General features: G+C 44.3%; 1 protein-coding gene across 1 annotated transcript in view; it reads left to right on the top strand.

The window, feature by feature from the left end:
• LOC308111358 (teneurin-3) overlaps positions 1-12,320 on the top strand; it is a gene marked incomplete at its 5' end in the record, with an annotated part of 187,682 nt that extends 175,362 nt beyond the window's left edge. The window contains 7 exons of the mRNA XM_080466222.1: positions 1,476-2,353; positions 4,672-4,847; positions 5,259-5,494; positions 6,368-6,664; positions 7,981-9,592; positions 9,958-10,088; positions 10,656-12,320. Coding sequence (XP_080322348.1) covers positions 1,476-2,353; positions 4,672-4,847; positions 5,259-5,494; positions 6,368-6,664; positions 7,981-9,592; positions 9,958-10,088; positions 10,656-11,408 — 4,083 coding nt within the window. The 3' untranslated portion in view covers positions 11,409-12,320. The remainder of the gene's footprint in view (positions 1-1,475; positions 2,354-4,671; positions 4,848-5,258; positions 5,495-6,367; positions 6,665-7,980; positions 9,593-9,957; positions 10,089-10,655) is intronic.
• Between the last annotated feature and the right edge of the window lie 849 nt (positions 12,321-13,169).

Here is a 13,169-nt window from a genome sequence, read left to right as displayed (position 1 = left end):
GTCTTATAGGCAGCGTGTTTTATTAGAATTCAGCCGGAGTGTTTTGACAGTCTTAATGACACGCTATGTGTTTGAGGCCTGGCCGGTCCAATAAGACTTTTATTCACTGTCACAGTTCTGAGAAGCAGATTGTAAAGACCGGCCGGGGTTATAGTTTTGGATCATAACGTATACTTAGTATTCTTTTTACCAAGACGTGGTTAATGTGGCTGTCATTTTCAGTTTGTGAATATTTTCTATATTTTCTAGCTCCTTGGTTTTTCACACCTGAGATTCTTTCTGAGTTTCAAGGCTGTTCGGTCCAAATGGAGCAAGAAAAGCAAACAGAACCGCAAGATCAGCACATTCACACATGAGCTGATTTTCTTTGTACATAACATTGTATAAACATGATATGTGATCATGTTGGAAGGTACTGTTATAACAACATGATTAATGTGGAAGACTATAACCCATATAACCCTTTTCTAATTCTAACATTTGTTTTTCCATCACATGTAAGTCTGAAGAAACAAAAACAGTTTAGAAGCTCCAGTTTGGTGATGCTTCAGATTTCTGCTCTTAGAATTTATATATAAATATATATATGGATGGATGGATGGATGGATGGATGGATGGATGGATGGATGGATGGATGGATGGATGGATAGATGGATAGATAGATAGATAGATAGATAGATAGATAGATAGATAGATAGATAGATAGATAGATAGATAGATAGATAGATAGATAGATAGATAGATAGATAGATAGATAGATAGATAGATAGATAGATAGATACACGGTACTTGGCACAGAGTTAACATTTTGTCTTCAAGGTTTATGGATTGAAAAGCTGTGAAAACTGCCACGTTTATTGATTTGTACACTTTTAAAAAAAGGTCTATTTTGTGACGGCGAGACGACTGGGTCAAACATGTCTGAAAGTGCAGCTCTCCTGGTTTGTTCTGTGCGTATCAAAAGTAGTCTGAGGAAAGAAAAGCCGAAACGACGTCGGGGTCACAGACTGCTGAAGTTCATTGAGACTGACTCTGTGTGGTTCAGTTTCAACAGAAGAGTCTGCAGAAGTTAAAGGTTTCTAATACACCGCGCTTTCTTTGCAAGTAGTGATTCTATGTTTGGAAAGCTTTACTAAAGAAAGGGCAAAACAATCCTGCAGCTAACATGTCTACTGAACAGGTTCAGTGGGAATCAGGCTTGTGAATTAAAAAGTTTTTCTCTTGCCTCCATGTCCAATGTGGATTTGAATTGTTTTTGTGATTTAATAAAAGTCAACTCAGTTCTAAATATAAAGAAATCAGGTCGCCGAATGACTCATCAATGAAAGATCCAAAGATATGTATTCCAGAAGAATGTTCTTGTTTTCATTTCTAACAGCGCCAGTCCGCCCTTCATCTGGGTCTGTGTGATCATTAAATAGTTCCTGTAGGTCTTTACTACTCGGTGGCTCACCCTGGGCTGTCCTGTGTTCCAGGTGATCTTGGAGTGGCCCACAGACCTCGCCGTCAGCCCTATGGACAACTCGCTGTATGTCCTGGACAACAACATCGTGCTGCGCATCACGGAGAACGGTCAAGTGAGCATCGCGGCTGGCCGACCCGTCCACTGCCCTCTGGCTGGCCTGGAGCGCGGCGTCGCCGGCGGTCAAAGGGCGCAGTTAACACCTCTGGAATCTGCTGTTTCCATCTCTGTGTCGTACCACGGCGCCATCTACATCGCGGAGACAGATGAGAGGAAGATGAGCAGGATCCGGAAGGTTTCTGTGGATGGCGAGATAACGCATTTGGCCGGGGCTCCCTCCGACTGCGACTGCAAGAACGACGCCAACTGCGACTGTTACCAGACAGGCGACGGCTATGCCAAAGACGCCAGGCTCAACGCCCCATCGTCTCTGGTGGCGGCGCCGGACGGAACTCTGTACGTGGCGGACCTCGGCAACATCCGCATCCGGGCCATCTCTCGGAACGGGCCAACTTTGATTTCCAACACATACGAGGTGGCGTCTCCCGACGCCCAGGAGCTCTACGTGTTCGACAGCAACGGCACCCACCAGCACACCGCCAGCCTGCTGACCGGTGACCTGAAGTACAGCTTCAGCTACAGCACGGAGAACGACATCACGGCCGTCACCGACAGCAGCGGGAACACTCTCCGGATCCGCAGGGATCCCAATCGCATGCCGGTGCGGATCGTCGCCCCCGACAACCAGGTCATCTGGCTGACCATGGGCACCAACGGAGGGCTGAAGACCCTCACGGCTCAGGGTCAGGAACTGGTGCTTCTTACCTACCATGGCAACAACGGCCTGCTGGCCACCAAAACCTCAGAAATCGGCTGGACCACTTTCTATGAGTAAGTACAATAACAAGAATAGCATTCTATTTAAATCTCTGTGTCGTGATTTACCAGTTATTCCAGGCTTAATGAATCCGGAGGAAGCCCACATTGGCAATTAAAACACACCACCTACTTTGTGCATTCTAATAAAAACCTTGTAAACAAAAGTGCTTTGCGCTCTGGCAGAAAATGCTATTTATTTAGGAATTTTAAAAAAAAGACAATTCCCTGGTTCTTGGGGATGAGAGTACGGTATTAGAATCCCTGTAGCTGAAAAGGTTTAATCAACAAATTATTTTAGCTCATTTCCCTTTACTTTACTAATATTTTCATAAAGTAAAACCTGGAATTATGAGGTGCTCAGACGGAAATGTTTGCTGCGAGTGTGTGATCCGGTACGTGCTCTTTCAAGTCTCGGTTTACTCTATAATTGGTAACCACACATACCTGCAAACTGCTTCAGGGGGCACATTTAATTGAAACCTAATTATAAAATATGCCTCAGATCTCTAAAGTAGCCTAGTTTGACTTTATTAACTTGATGTTCATAAAGTATGTTACATTTCTCTTTTTATTCTTTTTTTTTTTTTAAAGGAATATGTATCATGTCTTGGTTTATATGGGGAGATAAATATTTGAACAGCTCACATAAGAATGCAGCTCTGCCCAATATGACATAATGAACATTACGTCTCTCTAAAGGCCGTTTATGTGACATTTTCAAGTGAAATCAAAAAAATTTGGTTGCATTTAGGGTGTCTGTTTGCACGACATTGGTGCTCAGAGCTGCTAAAAATGCAACTTTTTGAAAGTTGAGCCCAAGGTGGCACTTTTCAAAAATGCTCCAACTTCCATCTCCTTGTTTGAAAACAACACTTTGTGGAAACGCTTGGGTTCAGTCCCGATGAGACGATGAAAACACTGAACTTCTCACACACTCCACGGCCATAGTAACTCGTAGTTCTGCACATGCTCTGTAGAGCCAATCAGAACAAAGTTTCCTCTGTGGAGTCATGAGTCCATATTCTCCTGGACTTGGTACTTTTATTTTGACAGTCACCATGATAACAATCCATCTTGGTGGTCTGTGTTCTCCCAGTGTTGATGTTTAGGGTGGATAGTTCCCTCCTGTATGTGTGTGTGTGGTTTCATTAAAAAAAACAGCAAACAGCGCCCACTCGTGGCCTGGCAGACTAACTGCATAATGTCAGTGTTTTTGCTGATGCCGTGACATAAAAGTGAAACTTTAGTCAAACGAAAACTCAAAAACGATGAGTTTAATGGGGCCTTAATGCTGTACAACAACACATTGATTGATAGATACTTTATCAATCATCTTTTCAGCAGCTTACATACAAACAAAAAGACAAAACAGGCAGGTTAGTAACAAGATTAAATTAATATTAAAAGTTAGTATATACTGCAAAAAACCTTGCTGTACAATACTATATCATTTTAAAGGAGCCATATTATCTTTTCAACACTTTCACAACAATTTCTTGTTGGTCTAAAAACGTTGTATTCAAAGTTTATTGCTCCAAATCCAGCTTTTCCTGGATTTTCCTCCATTTCAGTATAAGAGTCAGTATTTACACATTTCATGGCACAGAGATGTAAAGTGGGTTAGGGTTAGGTCGTAAGGAAGCAGTTGTAATACAATCATATTGGATCAGTTGCAATGTGATCAAGACTGCGCCCCCCCCGATGAGTCGTCCAGTCTGATGGCGAGGGGGATGAAGAGTTCATGAGCAGCTCTGAAACCTGAACACACTCCTCTGCCTGGCTGGCTGTTGTCCAGGATAGGAGACAGAGAAATTGTGTTTAAATGCTCACATTAAAAAACAAAATAAATCAAAGTTTGAAAAATTGACCAAGCACGTTTTATTATGAAAGCCGTCTTGACTTTCTATTACAGCACTTTGTTTTGTGAGCAGAGCCTCTGATTGAATTCTTCTCCCATGTGTAATTCGCTGTCATGTCACATTACGCCATGAAGGATCTGCTCACTATAACTAAAAAAAGCAAAGCATTCAGTTGAGATTATGATGACACATCAATCATCCAAATAATTGAATTCATTACAAGACTGTGGTTTTTCTTTTTAATATGAAACTGATAGCTGATGAGATGTGTCACTCTCCCATATTAAATATTTGGATTGTGCCTTCAGCTCTTCACTTGCACTGCAAAAATTGAACATATAAAGAAAAAACCCAGAAAATCTGACATTTTAATTAGGAGGAAGTCGATGGCCTGACTCGACCAGTATAACTGAATACCGTGTGGCACTGAGAACATTCATACATGACCAATGCTTTGTCATTTTCAAACAGTTACGACAGTGAGGGACGCCTAATGAACGTGACGTTCCCCACCGGAATGGTGAATAACTTGTACACGGACATGTACAGTGCTCTGACGGTGGACATCGAGAGCTCCATGAACGAGGAGGAAATCAGCATCACCACCAACACCTCCACCATCCGCTCCTTCTACACGCTGTCCCAGGGTCAGCCCTTTTTGTTCGCCGTTATTTGTCATTGTTTCAGGGGTCAGCTGGGCAATGTTGAGTAAGCTTAAGTCGTGTATCATTACAACTCAGAAGGCCTGACAGACGACAGTGTAAATGATTACTCTCTCAGTGTGTGGCTTTGGCTGTCAGGGAGAAGCATCAACCTTTGTAATGGAGGGTTTTCTAGTCTCTGCCAGAGCCAGATGGTACCGTCATCCCAGCACATCGTTCATGTTCATTGTTTTTACATCTGAAAAGTCTCTCATTTCAAACACTAACTACTTTGAGTAGTAGAATAATGTCCAACCAATAATCACCCTAGGAGACTATGAATAACATTAATCCTGATGTGATCCTGGTATTTGCTTTGTACTGACTATTCTTTTTATATATTTTCATAATCAACAGACCAGTGTAGAAGCAGCTATCAAGTGGGCTTTGATAACTCACTGAGGATTACCTATGCCAATGGGATGGACACCCACTATCAGACAGAGCCTCACATCCTGGCAGGCGCTGCCAACCCCACCGTAGCCAGACGCAACATGAGCCTGCCAGGGGAGAGTGGGCAAAACTTGGTCGAATGGCGCTTCCGCAAAGAACAAGCCAGAGGGAAAGTTATCGTGTTTGGACGAAAGCTGCGGGTATGTTCTCTCTCTCTCTCTCTCTCTCTCTCTCTCTCTCTCTCTGTCTCTCTCTCTCTCTCTCTCTCTCTCTCTCTCTCTCTCTCTCTCTCTCTCTCTCTCTCTCTCTCTGTCTCTCTCTCTCTCTCTCTCTCTCTGTCTCTCTCTCTCTCTCTGTCTCTGTCTCTCTCTCTCTCTCTCTGTCTCTCTCTCTCTCTCTCTCTCTCTCTCTCTCTCTCTCTCTCTCTCTCTCTCTCTCTCTGTCTCTCTGCCAGTGATGAATGACACATTCCTGATGTCAGTTCTGGCTCCAGCTCCAACTGGTCAGCCATGCAAGTTGTGTGAAATCCAGATTCTACATCAGTCGTCATGTTCCCGTCCTTATTCTAACCTTGCAAAAATGTTACTGCACTCATTTCTTTTCATTGAAATTTATGAGTCGCAACATTTATCCTGATGTAGAGAGTTATCAGTATTCTGGTGGAGAAGTCCGACTCTTCTTAGTCCTCCTACCTATAATCCCATTTGATGCTGATTTATGATTCACAGTACTTCGTCGACTCAACGTTACTTTGTTTCGCAGTAATTTTTGTCCCCATTAAAGGTAGGAGGACGTAATTTAAGTGTACCTGAACAATCGGCAGAGTGTCCCTCTGTTTAATGAGCCTCGTGAAGGGGGCGTTAATCTCTGTGAATACAGTTTAAAGAGCCATTCAGGCAAAGAACAGCGATGTTGAAACCAAGAAAGTTCTTCAAGGAATTGCACTGTTGTGTAATCAGCGTGGCGCCCGCTCACTAATTTTACACCTTCTTCATTAATTATGCACGTCAATCACCGTCAGAGGAGTGGAGCGCTCGTCTCGCCCGTTCTTAAAACCTTAATCTTTCCCACAGGTAAATGGACGGAACATTCTTTCCGTTGATTATGATCGCACCCTGAGGACGGAGAAGATTTATGATGATCACAGGAAGTTCCTCCTGAAGATAATATATGACACCGCAGGTCACCCGGTCCTCTGGGTGCCCAGCAGTAAGCTGCTGCCTGTTAATGTGAGCCGTACGAGCAGCGGGCAGATCAGCGCCCTGCAGAGAGGACCCACCACGGAGAGGCTGGAGTACGATAGTCAAGGCCGCCTGATTTCCAGGGTCTTCGCAGATGGGAAGATATGGAGCTACACCTATCTGGAGCAGGTGAGAAAGTCTACATCTTGTATAGCTGGCCTGCCTTCTTCAGTACAGGATAAATCAAGACTTTGGCATGTATGGAACCTGAGGTCACCCTGAAGAGGTGCTTTTTTCTTTTTTTGCCCCTCAAAGACTCTCCATCTTCAGTTTTCCAAGCACCTCTACACATAGTAATTCGTCGCTTCCTGCTAACGGCAAATTTATGAGCATCATTTACAAGCCTCAGATATAAAAACGTCCAGTTGGTTTCCCTCCACGGGAGGATCCGGATGTAGCATCTCTGAGCCATAACTCAAGCCAGTCGTCAAAATTCGTGGGTGAACTCAAAAGGGTACGGCGTGGCGAGATAAAACGCAGCACGGTGTGTCTAACGGCTCTCCAACTATATGTCAGGGTTAACCAAGGGAACGCCGCCCCGCAATGATTTAAACAGTAGGAGCGATGACCATCTCTGCCATCATAATTCTCAGGGTGGAAAATGTCTAATGCTTGCTGTTAATGCACAAAGTGAGTTCTTGTCCCTTGCTTTACTTTTTGTTTTTTCACACTTATAGCATCTTTCTCAATAACCAGGCTCTTTATGGCTCATAAAGACGCCCACTGCTCATTCAAAATTGCACACAACAAAAGTGAAGTCTTCTGCGGTGTCATTTCCCTCCATCTCTTCCACATAAATATTCTTTAGCTGTTCTGGAGAGTTTGAGATTGCACAGAGATGCTGAGGCCAAAAAAGCATGCATAGATTTCCTCAGCCACTCCTGACTGCCTCTTCCCGTTGCGTGACCTGGAGAGGCCATGTCAACACTCTGACATAAGTAACACAGAGGGCTCAGGGAACCTCAGTGTAGCAACGGATGACTGGGTATGACATTTTAACGGCAAGGGTGGTAAACCTTGGGATGACAGGTCCCTCTCCAAACTGCAAAGTGTAAATTAATTAAAACAAGCCTGTCTCCGTGTGACGGGAGTTAAAAATAAACACTTTTGACTGTAGCAGACATCAACTGAGCATGTTTAAATATACGAAGTCTCCCCTGCAATGTCGGCTAAATGTTTTTGGCCCGAGCTTTACAAAGTGGGCAGCATCAATAAACAGTTTTCGGTGTTTTTCTACACGGTGATCTAAACAGAATTGACAGTGGGAAGCTGGCAGCTGCTGTCTCTGTGATATTTAACAATATCAACTACATTTTTAATGCATCCTGTCTCCTTTTCTTAAGGCGGAACAGTCATACACTTGGGTAACACGAACCCTGCATTACACATATATTATGAAGACATTTTATTCAAATGAACACTTTTTTCCTCTGTTTTCTCTCCAGTCGATGGTTCTGCTGCTACACAGTCAGAGGCAGTACATCTTTGACTTCGACTCTTTGGACCGCCTTTCCGCTGTCACCATGCCAAGCGTGGCCCGCTACACCATGCAGACCATCCGTTCAGTGGGTTACTATAGAAACCTTTATCACCCTCCTGAGAGCAATGCCTCGGTTGCTGTGGACTACAGTGAAGACGGCCTCCTACTGAGAGTAGCTCACCTTGGCACAGGCCGCAGGGTGCTGTACAGGTACCGGCGGCAGAACAAGCTGTCAGAGATCTTGTATGACAGCACCAGGGTCAGCTTCACCTACGACGAAACAGCAGGTGTGCTGAAGACCGTCAACCTGCAGAATGAAGGGTTCATCTGTTCAATCCGTTACCGCCAAGTCGGTCCCCTGGTGGACCGGCAGATTTTCCGCTTCAGTGAGGACGGCATGGTCAATGCTCGGTTCGATTACACTTACGACAGCAGCCTGCGCGTCACCAGCGTGCAAGGCGTCATCAACGAAACGCCGTTACCCATCGACCTGTACCAGTTCGACGACATCTCGGGGAAGATCGAGCAGTTTGGAAAGTTTGGGGTGATCTACTATGACATAAATCAGATCATTTCCACTGCAGTCATGACGTACACCAAGCACTTTGACGCACACGGCCGCATAAAGGAGATCCAGTACGAGATATTCCGTTCTCTCATGTACTGGATTACTTTCCAATATGACGATATTGGCAGAGTCACGAAGCGAGAGATCAAGATTGGTCCATTTGCCAACACCACCAAGTACAGCTATGAGTACGATGTGGACGGCCAGCTGCAGACTGTGTACCTCAACGACAAAGTGATGTGGCGCTATACGTATGACCTCAATGGAAATCTGCACCTGCTGAATGCAGGAAACAGCGCCAGGCTCCTTCCCCTGCGTTACGACTTGAGGGACCGCATCACTCGCCTTGGAGATATCCAATATAGAATGGATGAAGATGGCTTTCTCCGTCAGAGGGGCGCAGAAATCTTTGAGTACAACTCGAAGGGGCTGTTGGTGCGGGTCTACAGCAAGAGCAGCGGCTGGACGATTCAGTATCGTTACGATGGATTAGGCCGCAGGGTTTCCACCAAGACCAGCTTGGGCCAGCACCTGCAGTACTTTTATGCAGATCTGAGCTACCCCGCCAGGATAACACATGTATACAACCATTCCAGTTCAGAGATCACCTCATTCTACTATGACCTGCAAGGCCATCTGTTTGCGATGGAGATCAGCAGCGGGGAGGAGTTCTACATCGCCTGCGATAACACCGGCACACCTTTGGCTGTCTTCACCAGCAACGGCCTCCTGGTCAAACAGCTCCAGTACACGGCGTACGGTGAAATCTACTTTGATTCTAACCCAGACTTCCAGCTCGTGCTTGGCTTCCACGGAGGACTGTACGACCCCCTGACCAAGTTGCTGCACTTCGGGGAGCAGGATTACGATATAATGTCTGGACGGTGGACCGTTCCAGATGTCTCTTCGTGGAAGAAAGTGGGCAAAGAGCCAGCTCCGTTTAATCTCTACATGTTCAGAAATAATAACCCCATCAGCAAAGTTCATGAAGTCAGAGAATATGTTGCAGGTAAGACTTTTCATTCAATGTAAGTCCATAATCCTTTCATTATAACTTCTCAACTTTTTACATAGTTCTTCTCATTGACCATAAAAAGCTGAAATGTTTGGATGTTTGCTCCACTTAATTACGTGTCTAATTAATTCTTCTACTAATTGGCCTTCAAGGTCAAGCATCAAATTCCTAGTCCTCAATGTGTCTGTATTTATGTATTTTTTATGTAAATAGTTTCATGTTTTCAAGGACCAAAGAAGCAGGTTTTAAAAACTAATCACCCACATGCTCAGTGTCCCAACACGTTCACAAAACAGACAAGGGTAGAAATGTCAAAAGTACACACTTGGTCTTGAGTTGCTTCAAATTCCATTTTCCAGATGTGAACAGCTGGCTGGTGACCTTTGGCTTTCATCTTCACAACACCATTCCCGGGTTCCCAGTCCCAAAGTTCGACTTGAGCATGCCGTCCTACGAACTGACGAAGAGCCAGCTCTGGGATGATCTGCCGGTAAGTAACATCACGATTTCCCACTTGCCAAGAAAAAAAGAAAAAAAGAAATAAGACCAACGGCAAAGTAAAGATGACGAGGAAAAGACAGTGTACAAAAACAATCCAAACTTTTTTTGTTGTTTTCCTGTTCCCTCAGTGTTTGGAAGCTGCCATCTCGTAATGGGATTGCTATGTATTTCACAGAATATCAACTTTAATTGGACCATATTTGCATAATAATAAACAAATAATAAGCAAACGTCTTCCTTCCTCTGCCGAGCTTTAGTCACTGGCAGAACATATTTTAATGCTGTCTAAATTTATATGGAATGTTTTGGTGTTGCTCGTGTTAAAACATCCTTTTGATGCTATTTGTGTTAGGCTTCTTTGGTCTAAGGCCTTTACACAAAATGTGCTGCTGTAAATTTGTCATTGGGGATTGATCTACTTTTGGCTTGAAAACGCCATTATCTTGAACGTGAATGAGGAACTCTGTGAAGCAGAGCAGTGGCTGGTTCTAAATGGCCTGGAGAGTCGGTTTCTGCCATGTTCAGGCGTTAACGTCTCACTGCACTTTTCCTACAGTCTATCTCTGGGGTCCAGCAGGAAGTAACCAGACAAGCGCATTCTCTCTTGTCGTTCGAGCGGCTGCCAGAGGTCCATCTCAGTCGAGGTCGCAGAGGTGAAAAGTCTTGGCTGTGGTTCTCGGCTGCAATGTCTCCCATCGGAAGGGCAGTTATGTTTGCCATCTACAAGGGCAGCGTCCACACTCACACGCTCAACGTGGCCAGCGAGGACTGCATCAAGATTGCGACAATCCTCAACAACGCTTTCTATCTGGAGGACCTCCATTTCACCATCGAAGGGCGGGACACACACTACTTTGTCAAGCCGGGCCTGCCGGACGCCGACCTCGCCGCCATGCATCTCACCAGCGGGCACAAGACTCTGGAGAACGGCATCAATGTGACGGTCTCCCAGTCCACCACCGTCATGGACAGTCGGACTCGGCGTTTCGCAGACGTGGAGATCCGCGCCGGTGCCCTCGCCTTCCATATCCGCTACGGGTCGACGGTGGACGAGGAGAAGGCGCGGGTGGTGGAGCTCGCGCGGCAGCGCGCCCTCGCCGGCGCCTGGGCAAGGGAGCAGCAGCGAGTGCGAGACGGCGAGGAAGGGGTTCGTCCCTGGACAGAAGGGGAGAAGAGGCAGCTTCTCAGTAGTGGCAAAGTGTTGGGGTATGACGGGTACTTTGTGTTATCTATCGAACAGTACCCAGAATTGGCAGATAGCACGAATAACATCCACTTCCTTCGGCAAAGTGAAATCGGGAAGAGGTAACGAGGCGCATATTCTGCCAAAGACACTTTGTTTTGGTAGAGACATACTGGCGGACAAAATGAATGCAACTGGAATCAAACGTTGCTTATATGTACCCTGAGTGTCAATGTGTTTTTGTAGGAAAAAAATAAACAAAAAGAACGGGGGAAAAAAAAGAAAATATAAATAGGGTAAAAAAAATCTAATAAATAGAAGTGGTCAAAAGCGATGCTGTGCATCGTGACCAGCGGACTACAGAGTAAATGTACAACTCCACCGAGCCTTAACACGGCGATTACAGGTCAGATCCTCTGGAGCACAAGCCTTCTGGACTCTGGACTCTCCAGCAGAGGAATGGTGATATAGTTGAGGAAACGGTGGGCTACTTTCTGTGTTTTATGTTTTGGTTTTTTTACTTTTAATCAAGACAAGTTTGGCTCAACAGATTATCGTCAGAGCAAAGGAAATGTTTACATTATGCATATCTGTACTTCTCTAGAAGTACCAGGCCTGTGGGTTCACTGTCCTCGAGCCAGCGGCATCCTCGAGCAAATACTTTGTTTTTCAAGTCAGAGACTTCTGATGTCAGACATATTCTCACAGAACAACCACTATGTATTCCAGATTTAGCACTGTAAACATCAAAAATGTCTTATTCTCCTTGAGATGCTTTTAAGTGGAAAAAAAGAAACACGTTTAAGTACCCAATATTCATTGTGAAAAAAAAAGAAAGAACTGCGAAGGTATGAGGAACTTTTTTTTTGGGGGGGGGGGGGGGCACTGCCGTGTCTCTGATAGCACAGGGACACCATGTTTTGTAAATTATGCAAGAGTTTTATGGTGTTTTTTTAAGAAACTGAATAAATGTCTGTACTAGTCATATTACCAGTAATTTATGTTGTGTTTATACATGAATAAAGTCCCGCTGCTTTTGGTTCTAATTCTTTTTTTTTTGTAATTTGATTTGATGTGATCTTCCTCAGACATGGATTTTGTTTTGCTCTGTCAGATTTCTTGAGGCTTCGTTCCTGATAATCGGGCCGATGTGGGCTTTCTTCACAATGCTCTGTTTAAGTGATTACCAGAAACTTGTGCATGTGGTGACGAGTATTTACAAGTGGTGATGTATCTATACCATGCAGTCAACTATTACTTCCACTAAATTTAATGTTTATTGGGCATAATGCCTTTTGACTTGGCTTCCTGTCCAATGAATATTTCATTCACACAAATATTTCATGAACCCATCTCACATAAACAAGGTTACAGTGGATCTGAATAGAGATCACGACCATGTGCTCAGTAGGTTTAATTTATTTATTTTTTTGAATGTTCAATGCACTCATGGATTAAAATGATATTGGGGTTCTTTTTTGGGTGTCTTGTTTTTTCAAGAATGAAACTTGTGTCTCAGTTTTGAAATCGACTTCAAAAAACCGAAGTTGGGGGGTTTATAAATCACTTTCCAAAAAACATCAAAATCACATCTTACATCAATTCTTTTACATCTTTTCAGCTCCAAAGCAGAAGCCTGACAAGACAAACGCAGCATTGCCTTGAACTGAAGTGCGTTAATTGTAGCTGAAGAACTTCTGATTGGAATTAACTTCTCAGTCGGCATCAAGACTTTAAGAACATTTGATATTGTTTAAATTACATTTGAGTTGTGATCAGTTTTCCTGTCGAGTGCTGCTCATCAAAGCCTGCTGGAGTTCTGATGATGGAATACTGAACAGTGAAAACAAGCCCGTCGTATGAAAGCCGCCTCTTTTTCATGGTAAA

Source organism: Lipophrys pholis (genome assembly GCF_963383615.2).
Source record: "Lipophrys pholis genome assembly, chromosome: 6".
NCBI classification, from domain to species: domain Eukaryota; kingdom Metazoa; phylum Chordata; class Actinopteri; order Blenniiformes; family Blenniidae; genus Lipophrys; species Lipophrys pholis.
Note: the sequence above shows the minus strand (reverse complement) of the source record. Positions and strands in the feature narration are given on the sequence as shown.